Here is a 27,813-nt window from a genome sequence, read left to right on the forward strand (position 1 = left end):
TGTGCTCATATATAACTCCCAATCAATGAAAGCATAGTTAAAATCACCCATGACCAAGGTATTTGGCTGTATAGTGAGTGACTCAAGTAGGTCCAGGTGGGCAGTGTCGTTGTCATAGTTACTGGTGGGGGACCTATATCTAACAATGACATGGAAGGGAGTTTTACCTGCAGTTAGTTGGACTTGGAGTAACTCTAGGGAGTTGTACTGTTTGACCAGTCTTTAAGTGTATTTGCCTTTAATGAAGATAAATACACCTCCATCTTTGGTTCTTTCATGCTCATTTTGAGGTCTGAACGTGTGGAAGGCATTGTAGCCTTGCATGGCTGGGGTACTCTCTGTGGTCTTGAATCATGTCTCTGTGGCTACACAGACAGCAACATCTTCCAAGGTAAGGAGTGCTTCCAGTGAGTGCAGATTCCTATTTATACTCCTAGCATTAAGCAGTATAGCCTTGAGTTTGTCTTTAGTGGATTTTTTTACATCAGGAATTTTGTTGTTATGACATTACCTAAAAAAGGCACTGTGGAGAGGCAAGTACCTTTGCCAGTAACCAAAACCCAAGAGGCGACAGGTGAAGACCATCTCTGGCAAAGGAGCATGGCCTGTCAACCATATATTCCCAGGCTGACAGATATTTGATCTCCATGGATCGACACCAGAAGCTAAGCCAATTGTTGAAGTCAATCATTTTTTGTTTATATTGAGGCATCATCCTGGGTGAAGGTAGAATGCTGCTTAGGGCTAGGGACATACCTGCCTGGGACACATAATCTGAGAGCTCAATCATGTCTCTCTTCATATAGTCCAGTGAGGTACATCTCAAGTCAAGCACTCCAACATGGACTATGACAGGGTCATAATGGTACTTGTTGTTGAGAGATTTGAGTGTGTGGGTGATCTGATGAATCTTGGCACCTGACCAGTATGGTGAGAGGGATATCTGTGTGTCTCACTATGGAATCGTCTATGACCAAAACATTTGGTTTTGAGGTGTTTTACCTTAGGGGCTTATTGGCTGAAACACTGTTGTGTGTACTATTATGTGTAGTGGATTCTGTTGGGTCTGCAGTGTGTGCAGTAGGTTTTTGCTTGGGAGGTCTCTTATCTTTAGGTAGGCTTTTAGTATGTACATTCGCGTATGTGGGTTTATGTGTTGTGAGCTTGTTATGTGCAAGAGGTGAAGTGTGTGTGCTGACAACTTGTTTTATATCTGGTTTGTTGTTATGTGAGAGAAGTGATTCCAATTCCATAGTATAGATACATCTCTCACATGTTGTATTTGTTTGTTTTAGGAGTAACTGGTTGTCAGTTTACATGAGACAATTGCTACATTGCCTCAGAATGTCCATGTCAATCAGGCTGGCTGGAGAAATGGTGGCAAACTGTCCATCCATAATGGCAGGTATATACTGTAGTAATTAGTGGAGAGTGGGCAAGATGGACTAGTTTTGCTGTAAGACTAACAAACAGCAGCTACTCTATGGAGGGCTAGGGGTAGAAAACTGCGGCAATGCTTCACAATGCACAACTCAGTTGCTGACAGGGGAGCAGTGCAATCTCTGAGCAGCTCCAGTAAACAGAGAGCAAACCCACACAAATGCAACACTTAAATACAAGTGAAGTTAAACAAAGTAAGCAAAGGGAAAGCTCAAGACTGAGCCTTATTCCAGCAGCCACCAACTCAGATGGATCCTTGACTGCACACCTCTGCCACAAGGGTGCAGGGGAGCCTTCTTAATACAAGATAGATGATTTTAGTGCTCAAATAATACCGAACAGTCTAGAATAGGCAAGCCTGAATCTAGCCTATGCTATAAACTGCAGAAGTGCTAGAAATTCAAAGTGCAGCAGCAATTCAGTAGAATAATTTGTATATATTTATTATTATTGATTGGCATTTGTTTACCGGAAAAGTCCATCTGGATATTTTCATCCATTTTCAGTAGAAGCCTGGGGAGAAAAGCTCCACACATAAAATAACAGGAAATACATAGACATTGGTGAAAACTGACATCTGTGTTTGGCCATACCTTACTTGGGCAAAAAGGAAGTTTCTTTGTTCACCAGTGAGAGTGGGGAGCTCTGAATAGCCTACTTGCCCTTGGGGGATGTTTCTGCCCAGAAACTCTAGTTTTATTGGCAATTTTGGGCTAATTTCTATCTCTTTAATCTTTCTGATTTAAAAATGCATTTGCGTGTTTTTTTGTGTTTGTATAAGCTCAGCAGATCCTGCCCCAGTGTCCTGCAGAGACATACAATGCCAGAGAGACACAAGGAGAGACTTTGGGGTATTTAAGCACCATTTTTTTGGTTTTTCTTGTTGCTTATTGCTATTTCCACCTAAACACTCATTTTCTGGTGTTTATTGCTTCTCAGAACGCTCATTTTACACTGAAATTGCATTTATTTGTGCCTACACTTTAAAATTAGTTTTTTGTTGTAAATTGTATTTTAACTGTTACTAGCTTCCCACTCAAGTGCAACAACCATTACTGCACTATAAAAGTGTTTTTGCATTTGTTTCTACTGTTTTCTTAAAAAAAAAACAAACAAAAAAAATCTTGCTATTTTCCCGCCTTACTTAGCTAGAAAAGTCCAGTTTCAGATACCTGCTGATACTTGGACTGTATTTAAGCTTCAGTGTTTGGCCATACCTTACTTGGGCAAAAAGGAAGTTTCTTTGTTCACCAGTGAGAGTGGGGAGCTCTGAACAGCCTACCTGCCCTTGGAGGAGTGGTTTCTGCCCAGAAACTGTAGTTTAATTAGCCATATTGGGCTAATTTCTATCTCTTTAATCTTTCTGATATAAAAACAGCATTTGCGTGGTTTTGCGCGCCGGGCAGTGCCGGTTAGCTAGGGTTAAACTTTTCCCGACTCCACAAAGTCTACTCTTGTTTCTCCCTTGGAACTAGACAAACCTTCAACTTTAGCACTCAAACTATTAATGTTACAGTCCAGCACTTGATTAAAACTCATAGCAAGCACTAAATACCCCCAACACTAGCTCCCCATATTCTGTCCAGATGGACAAGACTCTCTATTCATCCCCACCTGTCAATCAGAAAAATAGCTCACTCTACATATTTAGGCATGTCCAAAGGGCAGTTTTCGGTGTACTCTCCAGTCCAACTGGTGAATCTGGGCATTTTGAGACAATGTTACAACTGCCTCATGTACACATACAACCCTCTCCTCCTACCACCAAACACTAATATATGTGAGAGATGCAATTATACAGCCAGACTGGAGGCCAAGCTCTCTCAACCCCAGACTGTAACTGACTGTCAAGAGGAGAAGGGTAATACTTGTAACACATCACCAGTCTCACATAGACCTAACAAACCAACATAGGCAAATAACACACATAAATACACAAAAACATGCTCGGAGGCTCTAAATAAAAATCTGCAAAAGCAACAGAGACTTCCAAAGCAGACATCCAAGCAACCTCCACAATCCATCACCAACCATGAAACACATACTTCACATAATCAGTTTGCCATGCAATCACAGCCCTTAAGGCAAAATAACATACCCAACACACTAGTGATAGGCGATTCTATAGTCAGGCACACTGATATCCCACTAACTAGGCTGGACAAGGAGAAGCTTACAGTTAGCTGCCTGTCGGGCGCCAGAATCCACCACGTAACACAAGCACTCAGGTCACTCCAGAACAAGTACAAATATGACCCTGTCACTGTACATGTTGGTGTGAATGACCTGAGAGGTACCTCCCTGGACTACATGAAAAGAGACATGGAAGAGCTCTCTGATTATGTAGCCCAGGCAAGTGTGACCCTGACCCTGAGTAGCATCCTGCCCTCACCAAGAATGATGCCACAGTATAAAGAAAAAATGATCAACTTCAACAATTGGCTAATTTTCTGGTGTCATTCAAAGGGGATCCAGTATCTGTCTGCCTGGGATGACATGCTCGACAAGCCACGTTGCTTCACAAGAGATAGCTTGCACCTGTCACCCTTAGGCTTTTGAATACTGGCAAAGGCTCTTGCCACCCCCATAGTGCCTTTTCTAGGCAAGGCTCAAAAGACAAATCCACCACCGTAAATAGCACAAGTAACCAAAAACTGAGGATAATGCTACTCAATGCCAGAAGTCTAAACCTCAAAATGCACGCATTTGAGGCACTCCTCAGTATGGAGAACATTGATATCTGTGCAGTAACAGAAACCTGGTTTAAGGCTCCAGAGAGTACCCCAGCACTACCAGGCTATAACTCATACCATAACTTTTGGCACAGAACCCGGTCCAAAACACAAAAGGCGGGGGTGTATCCATATTCATCAAGGATAGTCACACCTCCAGGTTAGTGGCACAGCACGGTGCATAAGAGATCATCCAAATGCAACTAACAACTGGCAAAATGGCAATCCAAATTGTAGCTTGCTACAGATTACCCACCATGACTCAGGACCCCCATTCCGTATTTCTGGATACACTAGAAAATATGAAGGTCCTACCAAACACCCTAATACTGGGTGATTTCAACTACCCAAACATTAACTGGGAGAACTACTCAAGTACTAACTCCCTTGCCCAATGCTTCCTAGAATTTATAAACTCGAACACCCTGGATCAACTGGTCAACACCTCCACCAGCAGGAACAACATATTGGACCTGGTCATCACCAACATGGGCGACAGGTGTTCCACACCTGACGTCAACCCCTCGCTGGTTAGATCAGACCATAGACTAATCAAGCTGGATATTCACATTCCACCCCCAACCCCAATCAAGGAAACCACCATGAAAAAATGTTCAAAAGCAAACTTCACATTGCTTAAGACCGAGGAGAAAAGGTTCACAGCCCCCACGCCAATGAACAATGCTGTCTAAGCTGCTGAAACCTATACAAAGGCACTCTATGAACATCTGCAGGAATGCATGGATCATGCTATCCCAAGTAAAACCAAGACTCACTCCTCCAAGAAAAGGAAACCTGTCTGGTGGACCCCTGCCATAAAAAGGCTCTACAATAGAAGGAGGAAACTAGTACAGATAAGAGCAAAATACCTAGAATGAAAGACATCCCTGATCAGTATCAGCAAGAAACTATAATCCCTCATTAAATCATCCAAGGCTAGCTTCAAAAGAAAAATTGTCAAGGACTCCAAAGATAACCACAAAGCGTTCTTTAGATATGTCAAGAACCTAAGTGGAAACTCTCAGATCTGCTCTGAGTTGGTGCAGAATGGCACAAAATACACTGAACTGACTGATATTGCCAACATTTTGGCAGACAGGTTCAGTGCAAACTTCACACCCCTCTCACCCCCTAAAAGGCCCATAACCATACCAGAAGAATGTAAGGCCCCAGCAATCACCAACACACAGGTTAAAACAGCCCTATTTAAAGCCAAAAACACAACCTCAATGGGACTGGACGGTGTGCCGGGCTGTATCCTACAAGAGCTCCAAAATGAACTAACCCCTCACCTAAACACATTGTTCAAACTCAGCCTCTCTACAGGCTATGTACCCACAGAGTGGAGCACAGCAATAGTTATCCCACTCCACAAAGGTGATGCAACAACGGACCCCGGGAACTATCACCCTGTAAGCCTGACTAGCCTGGTCTGCATCATCATGGAACTCATTAACAGAGACATTGGGAACCTCCAAACTTTGGACCCCACCCAGTTTGGCTTTGATACGGGCAGATCATGCCTCCTAAACCTGGTGGACTTCTTTGAGACAGTTACCAAGGTATTAGATGAGGGTAAGGAGGTCCACAAAGCCTACTTAGACCTCGCAAAGGCTTTCAACACCATTCCCCATTCTGGTACTATAGACAAACTCACCAACCTGAACATTAACCCCTGCGTCACGAGATGGGCTGCAAATTGGCTCATAGACAGAACCCACATGGTGAGAGTTGCAGACTCTAGGTCTAGCTCTAAACTGGTTACAAGTGGCATCCCCCAGTGCTCAGTCCTAGGACCCCTCCTGTTCAGTATATACTTCTCAGAGGTACAGGCAAGTACAGGAGGACTTTGGCTGACCAAGTTCGCAGACGACTGAAAACTAGGGACCATAATTGATTCTCCAGCTAATACAGACACCCTCCAGAAGTGTCTCACTGAGATGGACACATGGTGTCAAAATCATGGCCTCAAGCTGAATGCCAAAAAGTGCATAGTCATCCCCTTTGGAAAAAACAAAGTACCCACAAACTACCACATAGGTGGTAGTCCCCTAAATACAGAAAAAGTAATAAAGGATCTGGGAACCCAAGTAGATAGCAATCTCTCCTTTGATAATCATATTGCCAAGGTGGTTAGAAAATCCTTCTATGTGGCCCCCCTAATCTTAAAAGGGTTCACATCCAGAACAAAGGAAGTTATTGTGCCTCTCTACTCATCACTTATTAGACCCATTATAGAATACAACGCCTGATTTGCGATGTACCTTACAAGACACCTGCAACAGCTGGAAAGACCACAAAAGTACCTCACCAAGAGGATTACTGGCCTCAAACAGATGACCTATGCAGCCTGACTAAGGAAACTTCAGCTGTACTTGGTTGCATACTGTTTACTCAGAGGTGATCTCTGCTTGACATACAAGGCCATGTCCAACCCAGAATTGATGGATATGCTCCACCTAAAAAAAAACAAATCCCTGAGAGCCACACGCTCTAGGGATATAAACCTTACCACAATGATAAATAGTTGTGCTGGAGGGATACATTCCTGACCCAGAGACTCCCCATGCTTTGGAACAAGATTCCAATATACATCAGGCAGAGCCCCTCACTAGCACTCTTCAAAAGAAACCTTGATGGGTGGATGGGAGACAGAAATTTTACCCCGGGGATCACTGCAGTGGGTCTGCTGGACAGAGGTGCAGGGAACTAACGCCTCTGCTGGTCAGAGTCACAGGGAACTAATCTAAGGGTGTGGCAAAAGTCAACACACTCTGGCTAGGCTTATAAATGCCCTTGGGCAGATAGCCTAATACTTAACTATGAACCTATGAACCTACAGTAAATATATATATATATATATATATATATAAAACAGATATAATACTACACATATGCCTTCATTAAAACAAAATAAATACAATATCCTGTAGTTTTGATATATGTTGCCATGTTATAAGTGTGAGAGTTTATTACTCCCTTATGCAGTAAATGTCAAAAACATTTCAAACAGTGGATAAGATAGAGGAGAAGAAGAGAAGGGAGAGTGAGAAAAAGTATTTGTTAGAGGTAAAAGGTGGGGTAGGTATGAGAGGCAGGAGAAATAATGAATAAAAGCAAGATTAAGAGTAAGGGAAATAAGGGAAAGAGAAATAAAAACAAGGGAAGACGAGATACGATGAGATGAATATAGGAATTAGAGGAGAAGGAGCTAACATTTTAAACAGGAGAGCAGCATGTGTTAAACCAGGAGTCAGACAGGCATTCGTTTAGCTGCAGCTTAAATAAATGAATGTTAATTATACAATGACTGGTCATTACTATTCTAAAATGAGCACACTGATTGGCCATACGAGAATACATCAACGGAAAAAGGTCCAGTCGCCTGGACTTTTTTCCATTGTTATATTCTGTAAGTTTTATTTTTTTTTTTTAACAAAAATAAAAAAAAAAATCAGTAATCTGGACTCCAGACATACCAGAAGGACAGGATGGAGGAAATACTATGAAAATCCGGTATGTTATTTAAAACTAAAGACACGTACCTGATTTTCTTTGTATTTCCTGAATTCTGCCTCTCTCCTACCCCTAAACTGTTTGAAACCTTTTTAATTTAAAAAAAAAAAAAAAAAGATAAAACAAGAAAAAAGGAGCAATGGAGACCTTCTTTTCTCCATTGCTTCCTTTCTAAAGCACTGATGTACTGGGTAAGTGTCAGAACGCAAGTCCAATATGCATGCGGTACATCAGAAAAAAGCCCCAGAATACTGGAAAAATGCAGAAGTGCAGCACACAGGCATTATACAAAGACATTATTTAAGAAAAGTAAGTATTTTATGTCTTAAATAATGTCATTGAATAATAGCAATAACCCATGTTTGGGTGTGGGCAGTGCTGGATTTAACCACAGTTGGCTTTGTTTGGTCACTTGGGCTTTGTCCTGATGACCAAGCAACACCAACTGTGGGTAAATCCAGCCTTACCCATACCCAAATGTGGGTTATTGCTTAAGTATAGCCCTGATTGGTTCAGGGATCATATTTCAGAATTTTGCTTCACAGTGTGAGTGCAGACTTTAACCACAGTTTTTGAAAGGTTTATAGATGTCAAGCAGATTTTTGACAGAAGATCGAAGGTAGTGTTGCAGAATTTATAGTTGGGCAAAATAATGGGATCAAGTATACTTTTTGTGTGTTAAGAGATGTTATACATAATATAGTTAGTGGGATAATTTTAGTCAATTTGGTGGTGCTGCGGTAACGTTGTCGCCTCACAGTATGACGTTGTCCTGTTCAGTTCTCAGCTAGAGCGTCTGCTGTGTGGAGATATGCGTGAATGGGCGTACCTTCATTGAAGGCTGTGCATCAGAGCTGGCAACTCGGCATGTAAAAAGCTACTGCCAATCATTAGCGGACCGGAGTTCCGCTGTGGCGACCCCTAACCGGGAAAAGCCGAAAGACACAACAAGAACAGAAAAGTGAGGTATTCTGTGACTTGTACACAATACAGATCTATCTACCTTGTTATGACAATGCTCTAGTTTAGATTTAAGGGTGCCTGGAGGTTAGTCATGATGGACATACCACATAATACAGTGAAGAGTAGATATGTAGTGGCAATAGTGACTTTACTGGATGCAGTAAGGAGTTTTTTGCCTCCATATTGAATACTTAGTTTTTGTGATTTTTTTTCATATTGCTCTGTATATGGAAGTCATATTTGAGTTTGTCATCTATTATAACCCTCTGCCATGTTATATGGGGTGCTACTTGAAGTAGTGTATTGTACAGAGATGTGATCTTAAAGTTATTTTCTTGTGGGCAAATGATTTGTGGGAAAATTAGCTTGTTTTATTTTTAGGATTAAGGAGTTGGTGGCTACAAAGCCAGTTTTCAATAGAGTTGAAGATGTTGTGTAATCTTTTCTAAGTATTCTAGATTTTCTGAAAGACAGATTAGGGTGGAATCATCTGCATACTGTCAAAAGGATGCTTGTTGTATAGAAGTATGGAGATTGTTTATAAAAATATTAAAAAGAAGAGGACCAAAGAGAGATCCTTGTGGTACACCTGTAATGATGGCTAGATAAGGGGAAAGGGTGGAATGCCATTTGACTGTGTGGTAGCATTCTGACAAGTAATTATTAAACCTTGGAAGAGTAGATTGTGAGATACCCATTGTAGACAGCTGTAATAGGTTCATAGATTCATAGGTTGGTACTAGGCTATCAGCCCTAGGGCCTTTACAAGCCTAGCCATAACAATTCCTTGGCTATTTCTTCCCACACTATTTACTTCCCTGGACCCCTGTCTAGCAGGGCAACTGACATGAGCCCTGGGGTGAATTTCCTTTCTCCCATCTAATCGTCAAGGTTCCTTTTGAAGAGGACCAAAGAGGCACTCTGCTTGACATGTATGGGCAATCTATTCCAGAGTCTGGGGAGTCTCTGGGTCAGGAACCTAGCCCTCCAGCATGTTTTGTTTATTGTGATGACAAGGTTTAGATCCCTGGAGCGTGTGGCTCTGAGGGATTGGGATTTCTTTAAGTGTAGCATGTCCAATAGCTCTGGGTTTGACATGGCCTTGTATGTTAAGCAAAGATCGCCTCTAAGTAGACGATATGTGACAGAGTATAGCTGGCGTTTTTAAGGCGGTCAGCGTAGGGCATCTGCTTTAGGCCTGTGATTCTTTTAGTGAGGTATTTCTGTGGCCTTTCCAGTTGTTGCAGATGTCTTGAGAGGTACATACCAAACGGGGCATTGTATTCTATAATGGGTCTAATGAGGGATGAGTACAGTGGGACAATGACCTACTTTTTTCTGTATGAAAAGCCCTTAGTGATGAGGTGTGCCACATACAAGGATTTCCTGATTGTTGTAGCGATGTGGTTATCGAAGGTGAGACCACTGTCCACCTGTGTCCCTAAGTCTCTTATCAAACCTTCGGTGTTTAGTGTACTGCCACCTATATGGTAATTCACGGATACATGTTTTTTCCCAAAGGGGATAACTATACATTTCTTGGCATTGAGCTTGAGCCCATGGCTCTGGCACCAAGCATCTGTTTCTGTAAGGCCCTTTTGTAGAGTATCCACATCATTTGGGGATTCAATAATGGCTCCCAGTTTGCAGTCAAATGCAAACTTTGTTATCCAGAGTCCCTTAGTGTTGGCCTGTGCTTCAGAGAAGTAGATGCCAAACAAGAGCGGTCCCAGGACTGAACCCTGAGGTACTCCACTTGTCACTTGTCTGGAGCTGGATTTGAAGTCAGCTACTTTTACAGTGTGGGTTCTATCAGTAAGCCAGTTAGCAACCCATTGGGTGACGTAGGGATTAATGCCCAGCTTAGTAAGTTTATCTATGATTCCAGAGTGGGGGATGGTGTCAAAGGCCTTGGCAAGGTCTAGATAGGCTGTGTGGACCACCTTACCCTTGTCCATGGCTCTGGAGACTGATTCAAAGAAGTCAATCAAGTTCAGGAGACAAGATCGGCCCTTCACGAACCCAAACTGAGTGGGGTCCAGTGTTTGAAGGTTGCCAATGTCTTTGTTTATAGAAGTATTTTATGAGATGTAGTGTCAAAAGCTTTTGATAAGTCTAGGAATAAGGAAGATATGAGTGTACCTCTATCCCAGGCTTTATTTATGTTATTTGTAAAAGTCAGAAAGGCAGTTGTTGGGTGGGCGCTGTGGTGCAGCGGTTAGCATTGCCACCTCACAGCAAGAAGCTCTCCGGTTCGATCCTCGGCTGAGGTGCCTTCTGTGTGGAGTCTGCAGGTACTCCCTGTAGTTGCATGGGTTTCCTCTGGGTGCTCCCACATCCCAAAGACATGCTGTAGGTGGATTGGACACTCTAAATTGGCCCTAGGTGTGAGTGTGTGCATGTGTGTGCCTTCTGTGGAAGGTTGGGTACCAGGCTGCCAACTCGACACCGTAAGAACTCCAATGCCAATCATGAGAAGACAGGTGATCCGCTGTGGTGACCCCTTACTGGGAAAAAGCCAGCAGAAGAAGAAGAAAGGCAGCTGTTGTTGTGCTATGGGCAGGTCTATGCTGAGTATCTTTTGGCAATAGCTCCTTTAAAAGATGCTAGAGTAGTTGTTTATGGACACATTTTCCAATATTTTTGAGAAGGGTGATATGAAGCCAATAGGTTTGAAATTAGATATTTTGGAAGAAGTCCCACTTTTGTGGAGAGAAATGATATTTCATTTTTTCCAGATGGTAGGAATATAGGATTCCAGTACTGACCTGTTTATAAGGATTAAGACTGGATACATTAAGACTGAGAAATCGCACATCATTTCTCTAAGTGGGAAATAAAATATCCTTGCAAATTACAACTTTGATAGAACTCCACAAAGAGTAGAACCAGTGGTGAGAGATCTGGGTACTCAGATAGATAGCAATTTGAACTTTGACCACCGCATGTCCATGGTGGTGAGAAAATCATTCTATGTGACTCAACCTATAAGTAAGGGCATGGCATCCAGATCTAAGGATGCCATAGTACCACTGTACTCAGCCCTCAGTAATTGAGTACAATGCATCCTTTGGCATGTACCTCACCAGGCACCTGCAACAGTTGGAGTGTACTCAGAGTTTTCTCACCAAAAAAACTGCAGGGTATAACCAACATGTAATATATGTGAACCAATTAAAAGCCCTATCACTGTATTCAGTTTCCTACTGATTACTGAGAGGCGATCTGTGCCTGACCTACAAGGCAGTCTCTGACCCAGCCCTTATGGAAATATTGCATATTCCCAAAACTAACTGCATGAGGGCTACCCACTTTCAAAGATCTAAACCTGGTCTTTGACATGAATAGGTCACTCTGGAGAGACAGATCTGTGCCCCAGAGATTGCCCCTCCTCTGGAATCAGCTTCTTATTCATGTGAAGCAGAGACCTTCCTTGACTATCTTCAAGCATAATCTGGACCAATGGATGCAAAATCCCAAATTTCCTCCTGGTCTGGCAGCTATGTCATTTATGGACATCGACAGCCTGAAAAAAATAGTCAGAACCCAAAAACCCAGCTTGCTGACCCTTGTTATCTTTCACCTTGGGACAGAAAATTGGGTAAAGTCTGGGTAAAACTGTCTAGGCTTGCAATGGCTCATGAGTGGCTAGCCTAGTAATTTCCTATGAACCTATGAACCTATGTAATGGTGTAGATAGATATAGATAAATATATACTATATATAGATATTGATATATAAAACCTTGGGTGATTTCATTAGTTTCATCTGTGTGTAACACAGTTATCTGAATACAGTTGTCCAAAACTGGAAGAATAAGTGGTAACAGACTACCACTTTTATGACTGTTATAAGCAGCCTATCATACTCATAAACATAATAAACCTGGGTTTTGGCTTATGAAGTAAGAAGGTAAGCAGATTGCTACACCCCTTGGGGTGTGCTGCACTCTCATTTTCTTCCTGCAGCTTTAACCAGTTTTCAGATAAAGAAAATAAATAAACTGACAAGCTCAAATGTAAGAACTGCTGTACTAGTCTTGTCAGTAAAAGTGTCCTTTTGATAATGTGGAGGAATCACTCACTAAACATTTCCAATTTGCATGGGAAAGAATGCAGCTACCATGTTATGGCACATACTGCTTGATTACAGTTGGATCATAGAGATATCAACTTTTATGTAGTTTCTGGAAGAAAGGCAGTTTGAAAAGGGGTTGCACAATTAGATGTCATTGGCTGTCTGACGGCATTTATAAATGTACTTGTATTTTGCATCAGTACACTGGTAACATGAAAACCTAACCTAAAATCACATTACAGCAACAAAAACACTGCTGCTAAACTATTATGAAGGATCCAGTTATAATTATAAACATTTATGTTAACTTGCATCAGGTCCATATCTGTTTTGCTGTCATAGTCTCACTTCTTTTACTAACAACCTAAAGAATCAAAAGCTGTGGACCTCTTAAACAAGTTTGTAGCTGCCTTGTTAAGATGGATACAGCTGGACAGTAACTGGGAAATAAGGGGATGTTGCAATTTTTTTGTTCTATAGATTACTGTGTTCTTTTCCAGTTTAGAGTCTGATCTGGTAATTGTATTAGCTGTCTGTTGAATAAGGATTAAGCATGTAAGACTTTAAAGTTTATTAATAGCATTGTTCATTTTGTGTCATTTTCTCTACCAGAGCTGTAGCTATTGACAAGGAGGGAACCTCAGTTTATATTTATTTATTATTTATTTACTGCATATACATACTGGAATAGTCTGACTAGGCAGAAAACTACCCCTTTTCAGCAGTGACCCAGGGAAAAAAGCTCCAGAAAAATTCCAACATTACATAAAAAACATAGCAAATAGAGGCATACAATTAATAGAGAAATATACAAAATTTAAACAGAGTATCATTAATTATTAGTAGCATCATATAATGAACTATGAATCTTTTTCAAGGGAGAATAACTCTGGAAAGAAAAACATTACATAAAGAACATGCAAACTCTTTAAAGAAGGAATGCCAACCAGGAATCAAACAGAAAGGGGGCATCACCGGGCTTCCGTCATTATTATATTATGACATAATGCTGATGTCTGGCATAAGGGTAATAGCATGATGGAAAAATTAAATGCTAAACAGCGGGCTAACAATCAGTTGGTATCAAGAACAGTCTTCTAAATTAGGGCAAGTGTCGCATAGAGTGTTAAACAGCTATGTTATACTTATAAATGAACCCACTGCTGCTTTATAAGTATTACTTTAGAGATCTATTGAGCTAAAATGTACTATAAGCTCATGTGCCTGTGACCTTTAAGTAATGGAAAACTGTGAGAGGAGCTACCACTTTACTGGCCTCTTTTGTGATATTCTTGTTTATAGATACCAATGATTTATATCCATTCTACAACTCCTGTATACAGCGACTGGATATTCAATGCCATTCCAGGGAATGCAAAGTTCATGCCTGCCTAGCATTCATGAGTTGGTTTACCAATACTTAGACATTTTTCATCTTACAAGATAACAGATCCTGTTGTTTACATTTTACAGTACATACTGCAGTCATATTCATTATTAAAGACATTCAGGGGCATAACAGTTACATTATTTTTGTTAGCATTTCTAAATACACTAAAACAAAAATCTTACCTCTGTTGTAGTAGTAGAAATGAACTGATTTCTGTCATATTCCCATCCATCTTGACAGTGTTTAACAGAAGAACTGTTGCTTTTTGCCTGTGATGTATTAGACAGCAGATACAGCTGTGGTTCAGAGAACATCTCACAGGAGCTAAGTGTTCCATCAGATTTCCTTGGGATGCTGATGGTCAGCAGATCATCTTTTGTTAGGTTCTTCAGAGTGTCTGAGACTGGGATAGAACAATGGTGTGAAGGAACTGCTGCTAGAAAGTTGTTGAGTAAAAAATGCAGTGGCAAGATTACATCTGCAAAACATAGCAGAGATAATGTCATTTTCTGAAACCTTCCAAAATTGCCAACATCTTCCAAAAGGTCTTCAAATCTGAATTGAGTTTTAGACATGATGATGCAGCAGAGATTCAAAATGATTCTTGAATTCTGAAGGTGTACATTTATGTTTTACACTCTTAAAACATGAAGCCGGTACTTCTTAGCAAATGAAATCATAAAGAATGTACTTTGGCATATTTGGACTTTGTGATGCTTTTAGTTCTTAAGTAACTTATTTGGTATTGCTTAAAGCTGTTGCATAATTACCCCTGCTGATTTACAGCTGTTGCACAATTACCCCTGCTGATTTACTAGCCATTCATTTCTTCACTATCTCCAAAACAGAGCAGTGCAAAAACAGCTTAGCAACATAATTTCAAGTAACTGACATTTGAAAAATATATTGGGCAAGTTATAACTTAATTATCAGAGGATTAACTGCCTAGACACAGTGCATGACAATGACATTTAAATACAGAAAAACACAGACTTCATAAGATTATCCGGTCACACGTCTTGCAGCTAAGTTTTAGAAATAGCCAAAGTGCAAGTTTCAACAATATACTTTTTATAAGATCTTTTTCAGCCACATTCTCCTTATGTTATTAACAACAAAAATCAAGTGCCATTCTGTAATTACTTATTGCTTGAATAGACAGATCTGGAAATGTAGAGCAGTGCATTACACCATCCCACAGTGCACCATACCATAGTGAAGTCCACAACACATGTTGTCAGCTTTAACAGAAACATCATTTCTGCAAGAAGACATGTCCCTCAGCACCCCCTCACACCACTGTTAACTCTAAGCATATTAACTCTGAAGTTCCACATCAACGAAATGGCAAAAGTAATAAAGAACTGAGGGAGCGAGTCCTTCATCATTAAGTGATATTCGCTGTCAAAAAACAACCAATGCCCTAGCAAAACATATTCTTAAATTTAATGGGCATATGTTTAGCTTTTTAGTATTGCAAGTCGTTGAAACAGGCTTCAGGGGTGGAGACTTAGTGAATAAAATGAAAATAGCCAAATTGCAATGGATTACAACTTTACAGTCTGATAAAACACTGGGTCTTAATGTTTGTGTACAAATCAAGCCTGCCCTCAGAGGGCGGAAATACATGCATTGAAATGATTGTCTATTTACTGTTTTAAATGGGGTTTGGGAATGTATGTTATTATAGACCTGAAGAAGAAGGACTAGGAGTCTGAAAGTGCTTGTCTTTTGTTTTATTAAAGAAATGTATGGTTTTATCTGTGCTGACCAGTGCCTTTGTGATTCTTTCCATTGTTTTTTGTTGGGACACTGGATTTTAGTGCCTGTGGGTTTTGTTTTCTTGATTTATCTTAGAAAGGTGAATATACAAATTAATTAAGGATTTGAAATTTCAGGACAAAATTTTGCTTTCAGAGTATTGGGTAAACAAAGTAACAGTAACAGACAATCAGATATTAAAAGCAATTGATATAACTAGGAAATCAGTTTCTTTTCAAAAACTGATGTACACGCAATTGATGATTTGGAACAATGCATATTACACATCTTAGATTACATAAATTTAACCCTAGGAACTCTCCAATTTGTCCATACTGTGCAGATCAAACAGCGGATCTTCTTCATATGTTCTGGAGTTGTAAATGCGTATATAAACTTTGGAACTCTCTTAAAGTACAACTGCAAAAGATGGGTTATCAAAGTTCTACACTGTCATGGGAATTTATGATTCTACACATTCCTCCAAGAGAGCTTTCCAGATCGCAAACTATTATTTGTATGAATATTTTTTTGCTGATGAAACTCTATATAGCCACAAATTGGCTAGAACCACATAAGACATCATGGAATAATTTTAGGCTTGTGGCTATAAAACATATACTAGCACATAAATTACTTCTGAAACAAACTAACAAAAATATTAATAACCCAAAAATATGGGAAAAGGTCTTCAATATTATATTAGCATGATACTGATTTTAGGAATATATTAAATATAGGAAGCATTTCATGTAGATATTGTATAAATGGTTTGTAGTAGTTATAGTGTATTATGTGTGTGATGTTTATTGTATTTTTGTAATGTTTTTGGAAAATATATTTCAATAAAAATTTATTATGGAAAAAAAAAAGAAAGGTGAATAGGCTTTACACATAAAACCCTATAATAAAAATGTGGCAAAAAGTTCACCAGACATATTGGCAACATCAAGATTTAAAGCAGAATTTTTAGAAAGAGCATCTCTAAATACAGTAATCTCATATGACATACTTGCCTTAGTTTTAGGTAAACTATGTAGCAATTTCATGACTGTGGTCATTTAGCACTTCTACGGACTGTTACCAATCATTTTATCTACAGAGCATGAGCTCTCTGTGGAATAGTTCTGATATTAAATGAAACAAGGATTGTTCTTCTTTTAGCCATAATTTAGTGGTAATTTTACATGCACTAAATCTTTGCGTTTTTTTTTTCACTGTGAGAATATTTTGTTTGCATATTGTCAAATAATGTAATTAACATATGCCATCTGCTGATATTATTTGGCAACATTTCTGGATAAGCTAATTATTTCTCTTCACTCAGTTACTAGAATTCCTTCCCTAAATCATTATCTTGTTCTGGCCTTGTATCTGAACTATGTCCATTACAAACAGGCTTACATCTGTTTGGGGAGTGGGCTTCCCCATTAATTCCACCAGTATCCAATTGAATTAATCAATCCATTCTAGCCACCTTTCAGACTCTGCTATATTATTTATGCAGAATTTTCAATGACGTCTCAAATCTGTATGTAAAATATACTTTACTACCTTCGGTACATTAAGAACATCCATCTTCTCCACCATATACTTTAATATCTTTGGATTCATTTCATGCTGATTTTGCCAAGGAAACATGTAACAAGTGAAAAAAAAAACACACCAAAATAATCATGCTCTGAACCTGCACAGACATCTAACTGATGCCAGTGAAATTACCTCTGATCTACAAATGCCTTAAGTTTGTAAATCCATATGGTCACTCAGACTTTGACAGGTTAGTTTCTAACTTCTTATGTGAATAAAACAATCATACTCCCACACCTTTATAACAAAGCTATCTCCCTAAAGCAGGATCGTTTCCAGAAGTATGAATGCCGATAAAGCAGCGTTCGCAATTTAGTGCATTCACTGACTTTATAGGAACCCGACTAAATCAGCTCTGGTGGCAAACTGGGATAAAGTTTAGTCTGTAGCAAAGGCAAACTATACTTGATTTGTAGCTAGATGGGGCTGGCAGGGGAGGATGTTCCTGATTAGTAAATTGATTGCTTGTTGGAGCTGGCAGGGAGGATGGTCCCTGATCCCCAGAACAAGATGAGGAGCAGAATGCACACTACTGCAATCTAATGAAGGATGGGTGAAGTCAGTGAGGGTCTTGGAGTGGACTTTAGACTTATAAACCTACTGCTGGGTGGTAACCTTAATAGCAAACATAACTAGAGCATATGTTTGCAAGAGGAAGGCACTGTAAACCCATGTGGTGTTGTGGTGATGCAGATACTGTTTCCCCATGTTTATGCATGGGGTTAGGCTGCATATAAAAAAAATACCTTACAAATGTGAAGCCATTGAGGACACAAAGTTTTCTCACAACTCCCTGAATGAGTTGGCGGCCCAGGGCGGCGCAGTGGTGCAGTGGTTAACACTGTCACCTCCCAGTAAGAGGTTTTCTGGTTCGATTCTCGGCTGGGGTGCCTTCTGTGTGGAGTTTGCATGTTCTCCCTGCGTTCGCGTGGGTTTCCTCCAGGTCCTCCGGTTTCCTCCCACATTCTAAAAACATGCATCTGGAGCATTTCTCCCCAGGTCTCTGCTGAAAACAGGATCTGTGGAACCTAGTCGGACTTTCCCGGTCAACAAATGTAAAATAAAAAATTAAAAAATAAATAAATAAATGATGAGCTCCTCTGAACAGCATTCCCATTGGATAAAGAATGGACATATATGATTTGAGGAGTCTTGATGGTTTGCATGCATTTGGCAAAATGAACATGGAAATTATTTTTACAGAGTAAGGAGTACTGCCAGGCCCTTGCCAATTCTATAACATTGCAAGGCTATAGTAGATATTCAACAACCTTTCCAACCTCTCTCAACACACTATAATGGCATTTAAAAGGCACATGCACATCCTTCTTAGCAGGCCATCACCTTTGGAACTTATTTCCACCATTCTTTACACAAATGACAAACCTGCCCTCCTTCAAAAATTGCCTTAAACTGACATTGATGTAACCAAACAAAATGCACTTTCTATAAAAAAGCAGATGATAATATTTTAAATATCTATAGAAGCCAACCAAAAACACCAAGCACATGTAGTCATACAGTCTTTGTGGTTATCTATAAAAGTTCTGCAAGTTAAATCTTTGAGCAGTAATCTACTCAGCAAATTAATATCTGCTAAATTCCCCATATTAGTTGAATTACTGCTCATAGTCATGTCATCAAAGAGTCCAAACAAGCTTTCCTCACACATGTGCCCTACATGCCTGTCTTATACTAGCTGCACACCTTGAGTGTGTATGATGCAGCTTGCAGTACTGTACAACCCTATGCTGTGTTACAGATGTAAGATGACCATCTGTATTATTGTGTAATATAAATACTTTACAACAAATTTATAAGCTTTGGTTTGCAACAAGTTTGTGGTCAAATATGGACCCATATGGTACCTTCCAACTACACAGAAAGGAAAGAAAGAAAGGAAAGGAAAGAAAAAAAGAAAGGAGAGAAAGGAAAGAAAGAAAGAAATGAGAGAAAGTTAAGAAAGAAAGAAAGGAAAAAAGGAAAGAAAGGAAAGGAAAGGAAAGGAAAGGAAAGAAAAAAGAAAGGAGAGAAAGGAAAGAAAGAAAGAAAGGAAAAAAGGAAAGAAAGTAAGGAAAAGAAAGGAAAGGAAAGGAAAGGAAAGAAGGAAGGAAGGAAGGAAAGAAAGAAATAAAGAAAGAAAGAAAGACAAAAGAACAATAAATCCGAGAGTTGTGTGCTAACTTTTTTCTGTCTAGGAGATTAAGCATCCTTAGTGTTTGCAAGCTTGTGTGTGTATGAAACCATGGTCACAGAATTTGAAATAATTTGAGTGGACACTATACACCTCTCCCAGTACTACCTCAGCTTTATTATTCTTGCCCTGTGTTTTCCATTGGATCAAGAGATTTACAGAGCACATTAAGCTCTCACATTACCTTCAACATTTTAGTTGTACATTTCATTTTCTTTCCAAATATCTATTACTTTTCTCCAAATATAAAGATACTACACGCTTCATTAACCACATTAGGATATAATTCACAGAATAATTACACAATGCATGCACTCTAATGGACATCCCCTTTGCCCTAGTACAGGAGGCAATACACAGAGTGGGCCAGGGGAAATTATACCAGGTATCCTTCAGAAGCAAAAGGCAACACACACATGGCCTGAGTTGAAAGCAGTGTGTCCAAAAATGTTACAATCAAATAAGCCAGTAAGGTATAATTAAAGTACTTCACATCATCATAAACACAGCTGCCATTCTTATTACTGAATGAACATTACCATGCTTAACAATTTCTGGTTCACAGTCATAGGAAGCAAGTATATAAAGCAGGATCAAAATAAAAATGATATTGCTATGAAGGCTTGATATTGACAGGTAAATTATCATTCTAGTAACTCTTCTGGTTTATCACATTGTCACATATCCCTGATTTTACTGTATGTAGTCATACTGAAATTTTCACTACAAAGTGAGTAGGATTTTGGTTATATGCTCCAAGGGAACTTTCTTTCCTCCCAGTGTTTACCTTGGAATAATGGCTTGACTCTTTTACTGGTGTAGCACTCAGCCAAACTTCACACCTAACACTGTCAAAGGAATGGTTGAGCCTGGAGCGCTGAGTTGTTGAAGTCACTAAGGCTCTGTTCTCAGGCTCACCAGTTAAGATAAACAATGGTGAGTTGTGATATTAAGCTCACTCCCAAGATTACTTACTTATTCTTCATCTCTCATGGCTTTCCACAATGCCGCACAATGCTAGACTTGCTTTTCATTATATTCTTTGAGTCTTTATTTCAGCCTTTTTTGAATCCTTCCTTTATCATCAATTACTAAATAAATAAATAAATAAAAACAAGTTGCTAGAAATCCACAGATGTGTCATTTCTTATTCTGTTGTGTATTGCTCTGCACTAATGTTTTTGCATGTCACACTTCAGGAAAATAAATAAAAGCACTGTAGTTTTTTATCTTTTTTCTGCTTTCTGATTTTTTTCTGATTTTATCTGCTTTTATTGTATTTGTGTTTCTTCCTACTTTATTTTCCTTTTGTGTCATCTTAATAGTACTCAGTTGTATTTATTACTGCTTGGTGTAACTCATTCTAAGCCTTTTAGTTTAAGCACTTGGGCTTCAGACCAGTTGTTTTACATTAAGAAGGTTTGTGGTCTGCACTGTAGTGACAGAACAGGTAGCTTACATCCTTCAAAGTTGGGAACTGCTGATTGAGGGCTCAGTGTCTGTTATTCCAAAAGTGTATTAGTTCTGGTTTAAGCACTTGGGCTTCAGGCCAGTTATTTTACATTAAGAGGATTCGTGGTCTGCACTCTTGTTGGAGGAGAGGTTGGACTCTGCCCTTCTGAGCTGGGAATTTCTGGTTAAATTCTTATAGTGCCTGCATATTTGAAGTGCTTCTTACTGAAATTGGTACACCTTGTTTGCTGTAGCATAGACTAGATCCAGGCCTGCTGAATCTAACTTTGTTTGTATGCTTGTTGTTTGTTTGCTTATTATTTCCCTGAAACACTAATTCCACCTAAAACACGGCTTTTCAGTGCTTCTGTGGATCCCTAGTGATATCTGCATTGCTTCTGTACTTATTTCCTTGTTTCACTTGAAAGAAAGTTACTGTTTGTCGTTTTTGCATTTAAGTTACCTGTAACACATTGCATTTAGGTTACCTGGCACTTGCTCACTAAAGCAATTATATAAGTCAGCACTAAAAAATTAAAAGCACTACACCCTCACAAACTCCCCTTGAGTACCTTGTTCCCCATTGGCCCTTTTTTTCAATTATAAAGGAATTCCCAATACTATTCTAGCATGTCCAAAGGTCATTTGTCAATCTCCTCTCCGGTCCAGCTGGTGAATCTGGGAATCTTGAGGCAATGTTACAACTGCCTCATGTACACAGACAACCCTCTCCTCCTCCCAACAAATTCCAACACATGTGAGAGATGCAACCATATAGCCAAACTGGAGGCTAAGCTCTCTCATCTCAGTACTGGCTTAACCAGTCAGGAGGAGAAGGAAACCACACTCACTACAATTCCAGTCTCACATAGACCTACCACGACAGCAAACCAAACACATAAACACTCAAAAACATACTCGGAGGCTGTAAATAAAAATCTGCCTAAGCAGCAGAGACCTCCAAAGCAGACATCCAAGCAACCACTACCCCAAAACAAAACACGTGCAACACATAGCTCACAAAGCCAGTGTGCCGAACAGTCACAGCCCTTAAGGCTAAACAACACACCTGATACACTTGTAATAGGTGACTCTATTGTCAGGCACACTGACGTCCCGCTCACCAGGCTGAACAAGGAGAAGGTCACGGTGAGCTGCCTGTCGGGCGCTAGGATCCGCCACATAACACAAGCACTCAGGTCACTCCAAGGCAAGTACAAATATGACTCGGTCATTGTCCATGCTGGTGTGAATGACCTGGGATGTACCTCCCTGGACTACATGAAAAGAGACATAGAGGAGCTCTCTGAGCATGTAGCCCAGGCCGGTATGACCCTGACCTTGAGTAGCATCTTACCCTCACCAAGAATGATGCCACAATATGAAGACAAGATGATCAATTTCAACAATTGGCTTAAGTATTGGTGTCATTCAAAGGGGATCCAATGCCTGTCAGCCTGGGATGACATGTTCGACAAGCCATGATGCTTCGCTAGGGACGGCTTGCACCTGTCACCCCTGGGCTTTCGGATATTGGCAAAGGCTCTTGCTTCCGCCATAGTGCCTTTTTTAGGCAAGGCTCAAAAGACAAACCCACCTCCATAGGTAACACAAGGGATAAGAAACTAAGAGTAATGGTACTCAACACCAGAAGTCTAAACCTCAAGATGCATGCACTCGAAACTCTCCTTAGCATGGAGAACATCGATATCTGTGCAGTAACAGGAACCTGGTTCAAGGCTCCCGAGAGCACCCCAGCACTACCAGGTTATACCTCATACCATGCTTTTTGGCCCCAAAACTTGGACCGAACCACAAAAGGAGGGGGAGTATCGATATTCGTCAAAGATACCCACACCTCCAAGTTGGTGGCACAGCACGAAGCATCAGAGACTATCCATGTGCAACTAACAGTGAGTAAAGCTGCCTTCCAGTTTATAGCCTGCTACAGACCACCCTCCCAAACCCAGGAACCCCACTCGGCCTTCCTGAGAACACTGGAAAATATGAAGGTCTCTCCAAACACCATTATATTGGGTGACTTCAACAACCCAAACATAGACTGGGAGCATTACTCTAGCTCCAACACCCTAACCCAAAGGTTCCTAGAATTTATAAACTCAAATGCTATGGAACAACTTGTTACCACTCCCACAAGAGGGGAAAACATGCTGGACCTGATCATCACCAACATGGGGACTCTATGCTCCAGACCAGAAGTGTATCCCTCACTAGTAAGATCAGACCATAAACTAATCTCACTGGATATTCACATCCCGACCCCACCCCCTGCCCAGAAAACCACAGTGAAAAACTTCTCTAAAGCAAATTTCACACTCCTCAAAACTGAGGTGGAATCCTTCAAAGCTCCCGAGCCTGTGGAAAATACGGCCCAGACCGCATAATCCTTTATAAATGCATTCTATGATCACCTTCAGGAATGCATGGATCATGCAATCCCAAATAAAACCAAGACCCAATCCTCCAAAGGTAGATGTCCTGTCTGGTGGACCCCAGCCATAAACAAACTATACAATGGAAGGAGGAAGCTACTACATGATAGAGCAAAATCCCAAAAAGGGAAGGCATCTCTGATCAGTATTAGCAAAAAACTACGGGCACTCATAAAATCGTCTAAGGCCAACTTCAAGAGAAAAATTGCACAGGACACTAAGGATAATCACAAGGCTTTCTTTAGTTATGTTAGGAACCTGAGTGGGAATTCCCAGATATGCTCAGAATTACTCCAAAATGACAAAAAATACATCGAACCCACAGACATTGCCAACATCCTAGCTGACAGGTTCAGTGCAAACTACCCCCCCCCCACCAAAAAGGGCAAATATCTATCCCAGCAGAGTGCTGCCCCCCTGACATCTCAGATGCTTAGGTAAGAGCCGCCCTCTCCAAAGCAAAAAACACAGCATCAATGGGACCAGACAGTGTCCCGGGCTGCGTCCTACATGAACTCCAAGAAGAGCTAAACCCAAACATAAAACTACTGTTCAATCTCAGCCTTACTACAGGATATGTACCCAAAGAGTGGCGTACAGCAACAGTGGTCCCTCTCCACAAAGGTGGTGCCTCAACGGATCCTGGAAACTATCGCCCCATAAGCCTGACTAGCTTGGTCTGCAAAGCTATGGAAAGGATCATCATGGACCTCATAAATAAAGATATTGGGGACCTACAGACACTGGATCCTACCCAGTTCGGCTTTGTTAAGGGCAGATCCTGCCTCTTAAACCTGGTCGATTTTTTGAAACAGTCACCAAGGCCATTGACGAGGGGAAGGTGGTCCACACAGCCTACCTGGACCTTGCAAAAGCCTTCGATACAATACCCCACTCGGGCATTATAGATAAGCTCACCAGCTTAAATATAAACCTCTATGTCACTAGATGGGTTGCAAATTGGCTCAAGGACAGAACCCACATGGTTAGAATTGCTGGAGCCATGTCAGTCTCCAAACCAGTTACAAGTGGCGTCCCACAAGGCTCAGTCCTGGGACCTCTCTTGTTCGGTATATATTTCTCGGAGGTACAGGCCAACATGGAAGGACTGTGGCTGACCAAGTTCGCAGATGACTGCAAACTGGGTGCCATAATCGACGCTCCAGCCGACACAAGCATCTTCCAAAAGGGCCTCATAGAAACAGACAGCTGGTGCCAGGGCCAAGGCCTCAAGCTAAATGCCAAAAAGTGTATAGTCATCCCCTTTGGCAAAAACAAAGTGCCCAAAAATTGCCACATAGGTGGTAATCCATTAAGTACAGAAGAAGTAATTAGGGACCTGGGGACCCAAGTTGATAGCAATCTCTCATTTGACAACCACGTGGCCAAAGTGGTTAGAAAAACATTTTATATAGCCCACCTAATCATGAAGGGATTCACATCTAGATCAGGGGAGGTCATCGTGCCTCTTTACTCATCCCTCATCAGGCCCATAATTGAGTACAATGCCCCTTTTGGGATGTACCTTACTAGACACCTGCAGCAACTGGAAAGACCCCAAATGTACCTCACCAAGAGGATCAAAGGGCTCAAACAGATGCCATATGCTGCCCGGTTAAAGAAACTCCAGTTCTACTCAGTGGCATACCGCCTGCTCAGAGGCGATCTGTGCCTGACGTATAAAGCCATGTCCAACCCAGAATTAATGGACATGCTGCACCTTAGAAAATCCAAATCCCATTGAGCTACACGCTCGAGAGACTTGAACCTCAGCACTGAAATAAATAGGACATGCTGGAGGGACAGATTCATAACCCAGAGGCTCCCTTCACTCTGGAATAAAATCCCAGTCCAGGTTAGGCAGAGTCCCTCATTGACTCTCTTCAAGAGGAATCTTGATGAGTGGATGGGAGATTGTAGGATTACCCCGGGTATCACTTCTGTGTCACTATTAGACAGAGGCACAGTATACTAACCTGGAAAAAGGGCATAGCAAAATTAATTTAAAATGGGTGGCGAAAGCCAAACATACTCTGGCTAGGCTTATAAATGCCCTAGGGCAGATAGCCTAGTATGAACCTATGAACCTATACTGTGCATGTTCATGTATTAACAGAATACGAAAGCTAATCTATGCATTCCCAGTAAATGGTGCTTTTTCATGAAGAGTACACTTTCCATCCCATTTGTTTGATATATATATATATATATATATATATATATATATATATATATATATATATATATATATATATATATATTAAATGAATGCAGAATGGGATCTCAGTACTGCTAATTATGTTCTATATGAAAACTTTCCAATTTATTATACCCAAGCCCTTTCAACAGTGCAGGTTAGAGCTATCACATATAACAATTCCATGAATCTGAATATTTCAGAATCAGTAATAGTAGTAGAATCCAGCTGTTGGGACACACATTTTATATGCATGCAGACACACTAGATGAGCAGATAATAAAGCCTTTTATACTTGTTAGCTTACATTGCAATTAACAGATGGGCAATGAAGTTGACTGTGAAATGGCATGAGAAGTCAGTGGGACATTTTCTCACTGGATACCTATTTCTGTACTTTTATAGACCAGGTTATGAGAAAAACGGATTGAATATTTAGAAATAAGCAGTAGAATTTTGACATGATAGAGCAGATCTCACAGCTCTCTGTACACACATCCACAAGCAACACTAACACTGTAAACCATATTGCTCACACATTTGAGTCCTGATGCACCCATTTTTCAGTTCATAAAGTATCTTCCCCCAAAATATTAACGTTTTCTTGTGTATGTCTGTATGGTGACTCTTTCACATAAAACCAGATTTTGGAATAAGGCCATGTGAGTGCTGCAAGACTGCATTAGTGCCCTTACAAAAAAGAGATTTAAAAAAGTTCTAAAAGTACATACTGTGTACGCAACTCTGAGACTGTCAGACCACAGGGTTAAAAAATTATTTTGTAGCAACCTGCTTGACTAATTGTGGCTTAGGCCAATAGTATATTTTACTATAACTGTCCTTTCTGTAACTTTGCTACTTTCCTTAATCTTGTTTTTTCTTAGTAATATACATTCTTCTTAGTAATACATACATATATATATTTATATATATATTTATTTAAATATATTTATATATATATATATTTATATATATATATATATATATATATATATATATATATATATATATATATAGATATATCTATGGATTAGATTTTAGATGAGAACCATTTTGATCACACAGACCATCTAATTTTCAATCATTTATACATTTTCTTTTCCACAATTTTTTTATTTCCCTTTCTACTATCCTTATGTGCTATTTTTCTGTTTTGGGTTACGTTATAAAATTATTTTCTGACAGCTGTTATTAGGCCCCCTGCCTCTGACTCTTTCTCCTTTGTGCTCTGAGCATCTGCTGCTATCCAAGTCCTCTCCTTCTCTACCTTTCCTACTGCCCCACAAGTCAAGCTTACTAACTGAACTGCGATACCCCTACAGAGGACTCATCTGGATGGGAGAGATTTTACTTTAGCAAGCTGTGACAGAGATGCTTTTACACTGTCATCCTTGGCACTCAAATGGGAATATTTCTCTGGCAATGTCTGTTTCTCTAGTGACCATAGGTCTCATAGGTGGTGGGTGTAGAGACTTGTGTATCTTTGGTAGGCCCTTTATGTATGGAATAAAATGATGTTCCACATATAAAAAATAATACAATTCATAGTCTACCTGCCTGCACATTAAAAGATCATATAAGTTATCATGAACCTACTTGACAATATCCATAAAACATACAGCATCAATAGCAACATAAGTGTCAGCATATTGTAGTAATTCATGCATAGCTGTAACATAGTCATTGTTATTCATTAAAACAGTCCCTCTACTTTATCCACTGGTCTAACAATTATGTTAGCATTATTTTATAAGGACCGTAAAGCCTTCTTCTCACCAGCATTCAGATTAAAATAGGAACAATTACTTCTATTCTTATCATAAAACTGTTTATAAATGTCCCTTTCACATGTTTTAACAAAACAATCAACATGCGGTGGTAAGGCAGAACTATAAGAACTCTTACGTTTCAAAGAAGAGGAGAATTCAGTTTGCTAAACAGAGTCTTTCACATGTAACAATTTTAGGGCAACATTGCGCCCAAACATTCTTAAGTCAGTAAGCAAAACAGTCACATCTATACCTGTTGAATAAAAAATTAATGGCCAT

The 27,813-nt window shown here is 40.1% G+C and overlaps 1 protein-coding gene across 1 annotated transcript in view; it reads right to left on the minus strand.

The window, feature by feature from the left end:
• LOC122792613 (solute carrier family 22 member 7-like) overlaps positions 1-14,886 on the minus strand; it is a 588,108-nt gene extending 573,222 nt beyond the window's left edge. Inside the window, exon 1 of the mRNA XM_044060277.1 lies at positions 14,301-14,886. Coding sequence (XP_043916212.1) covers positions 14,301-14,693 — 393 coding nt within the window. The 5' untranslated portion in view covers positions 14,694-14,886. The remainder of the gene's footprint in view (positions 1-14,300) is intronic.
• Positions 14,887-27,813: the final 12,927 nt, after the last annotated feature.

This window comes from Protopterus annectens, chromosome 1.part0 (genome assembly GCF_019279795.1).
Source record: "Protopterus annectens isolate FY-2018-M chromosome 1.part0, PAN1.0, whole genome shotgun sequence".
In the NCBI taxonomy this organism is placed as follows: domain Eukaryota; kingdom Metazoa; phylum Chordata; order Ceratodontiformes; family Protopteridae; genus Protopterus; species Protopterus annectens.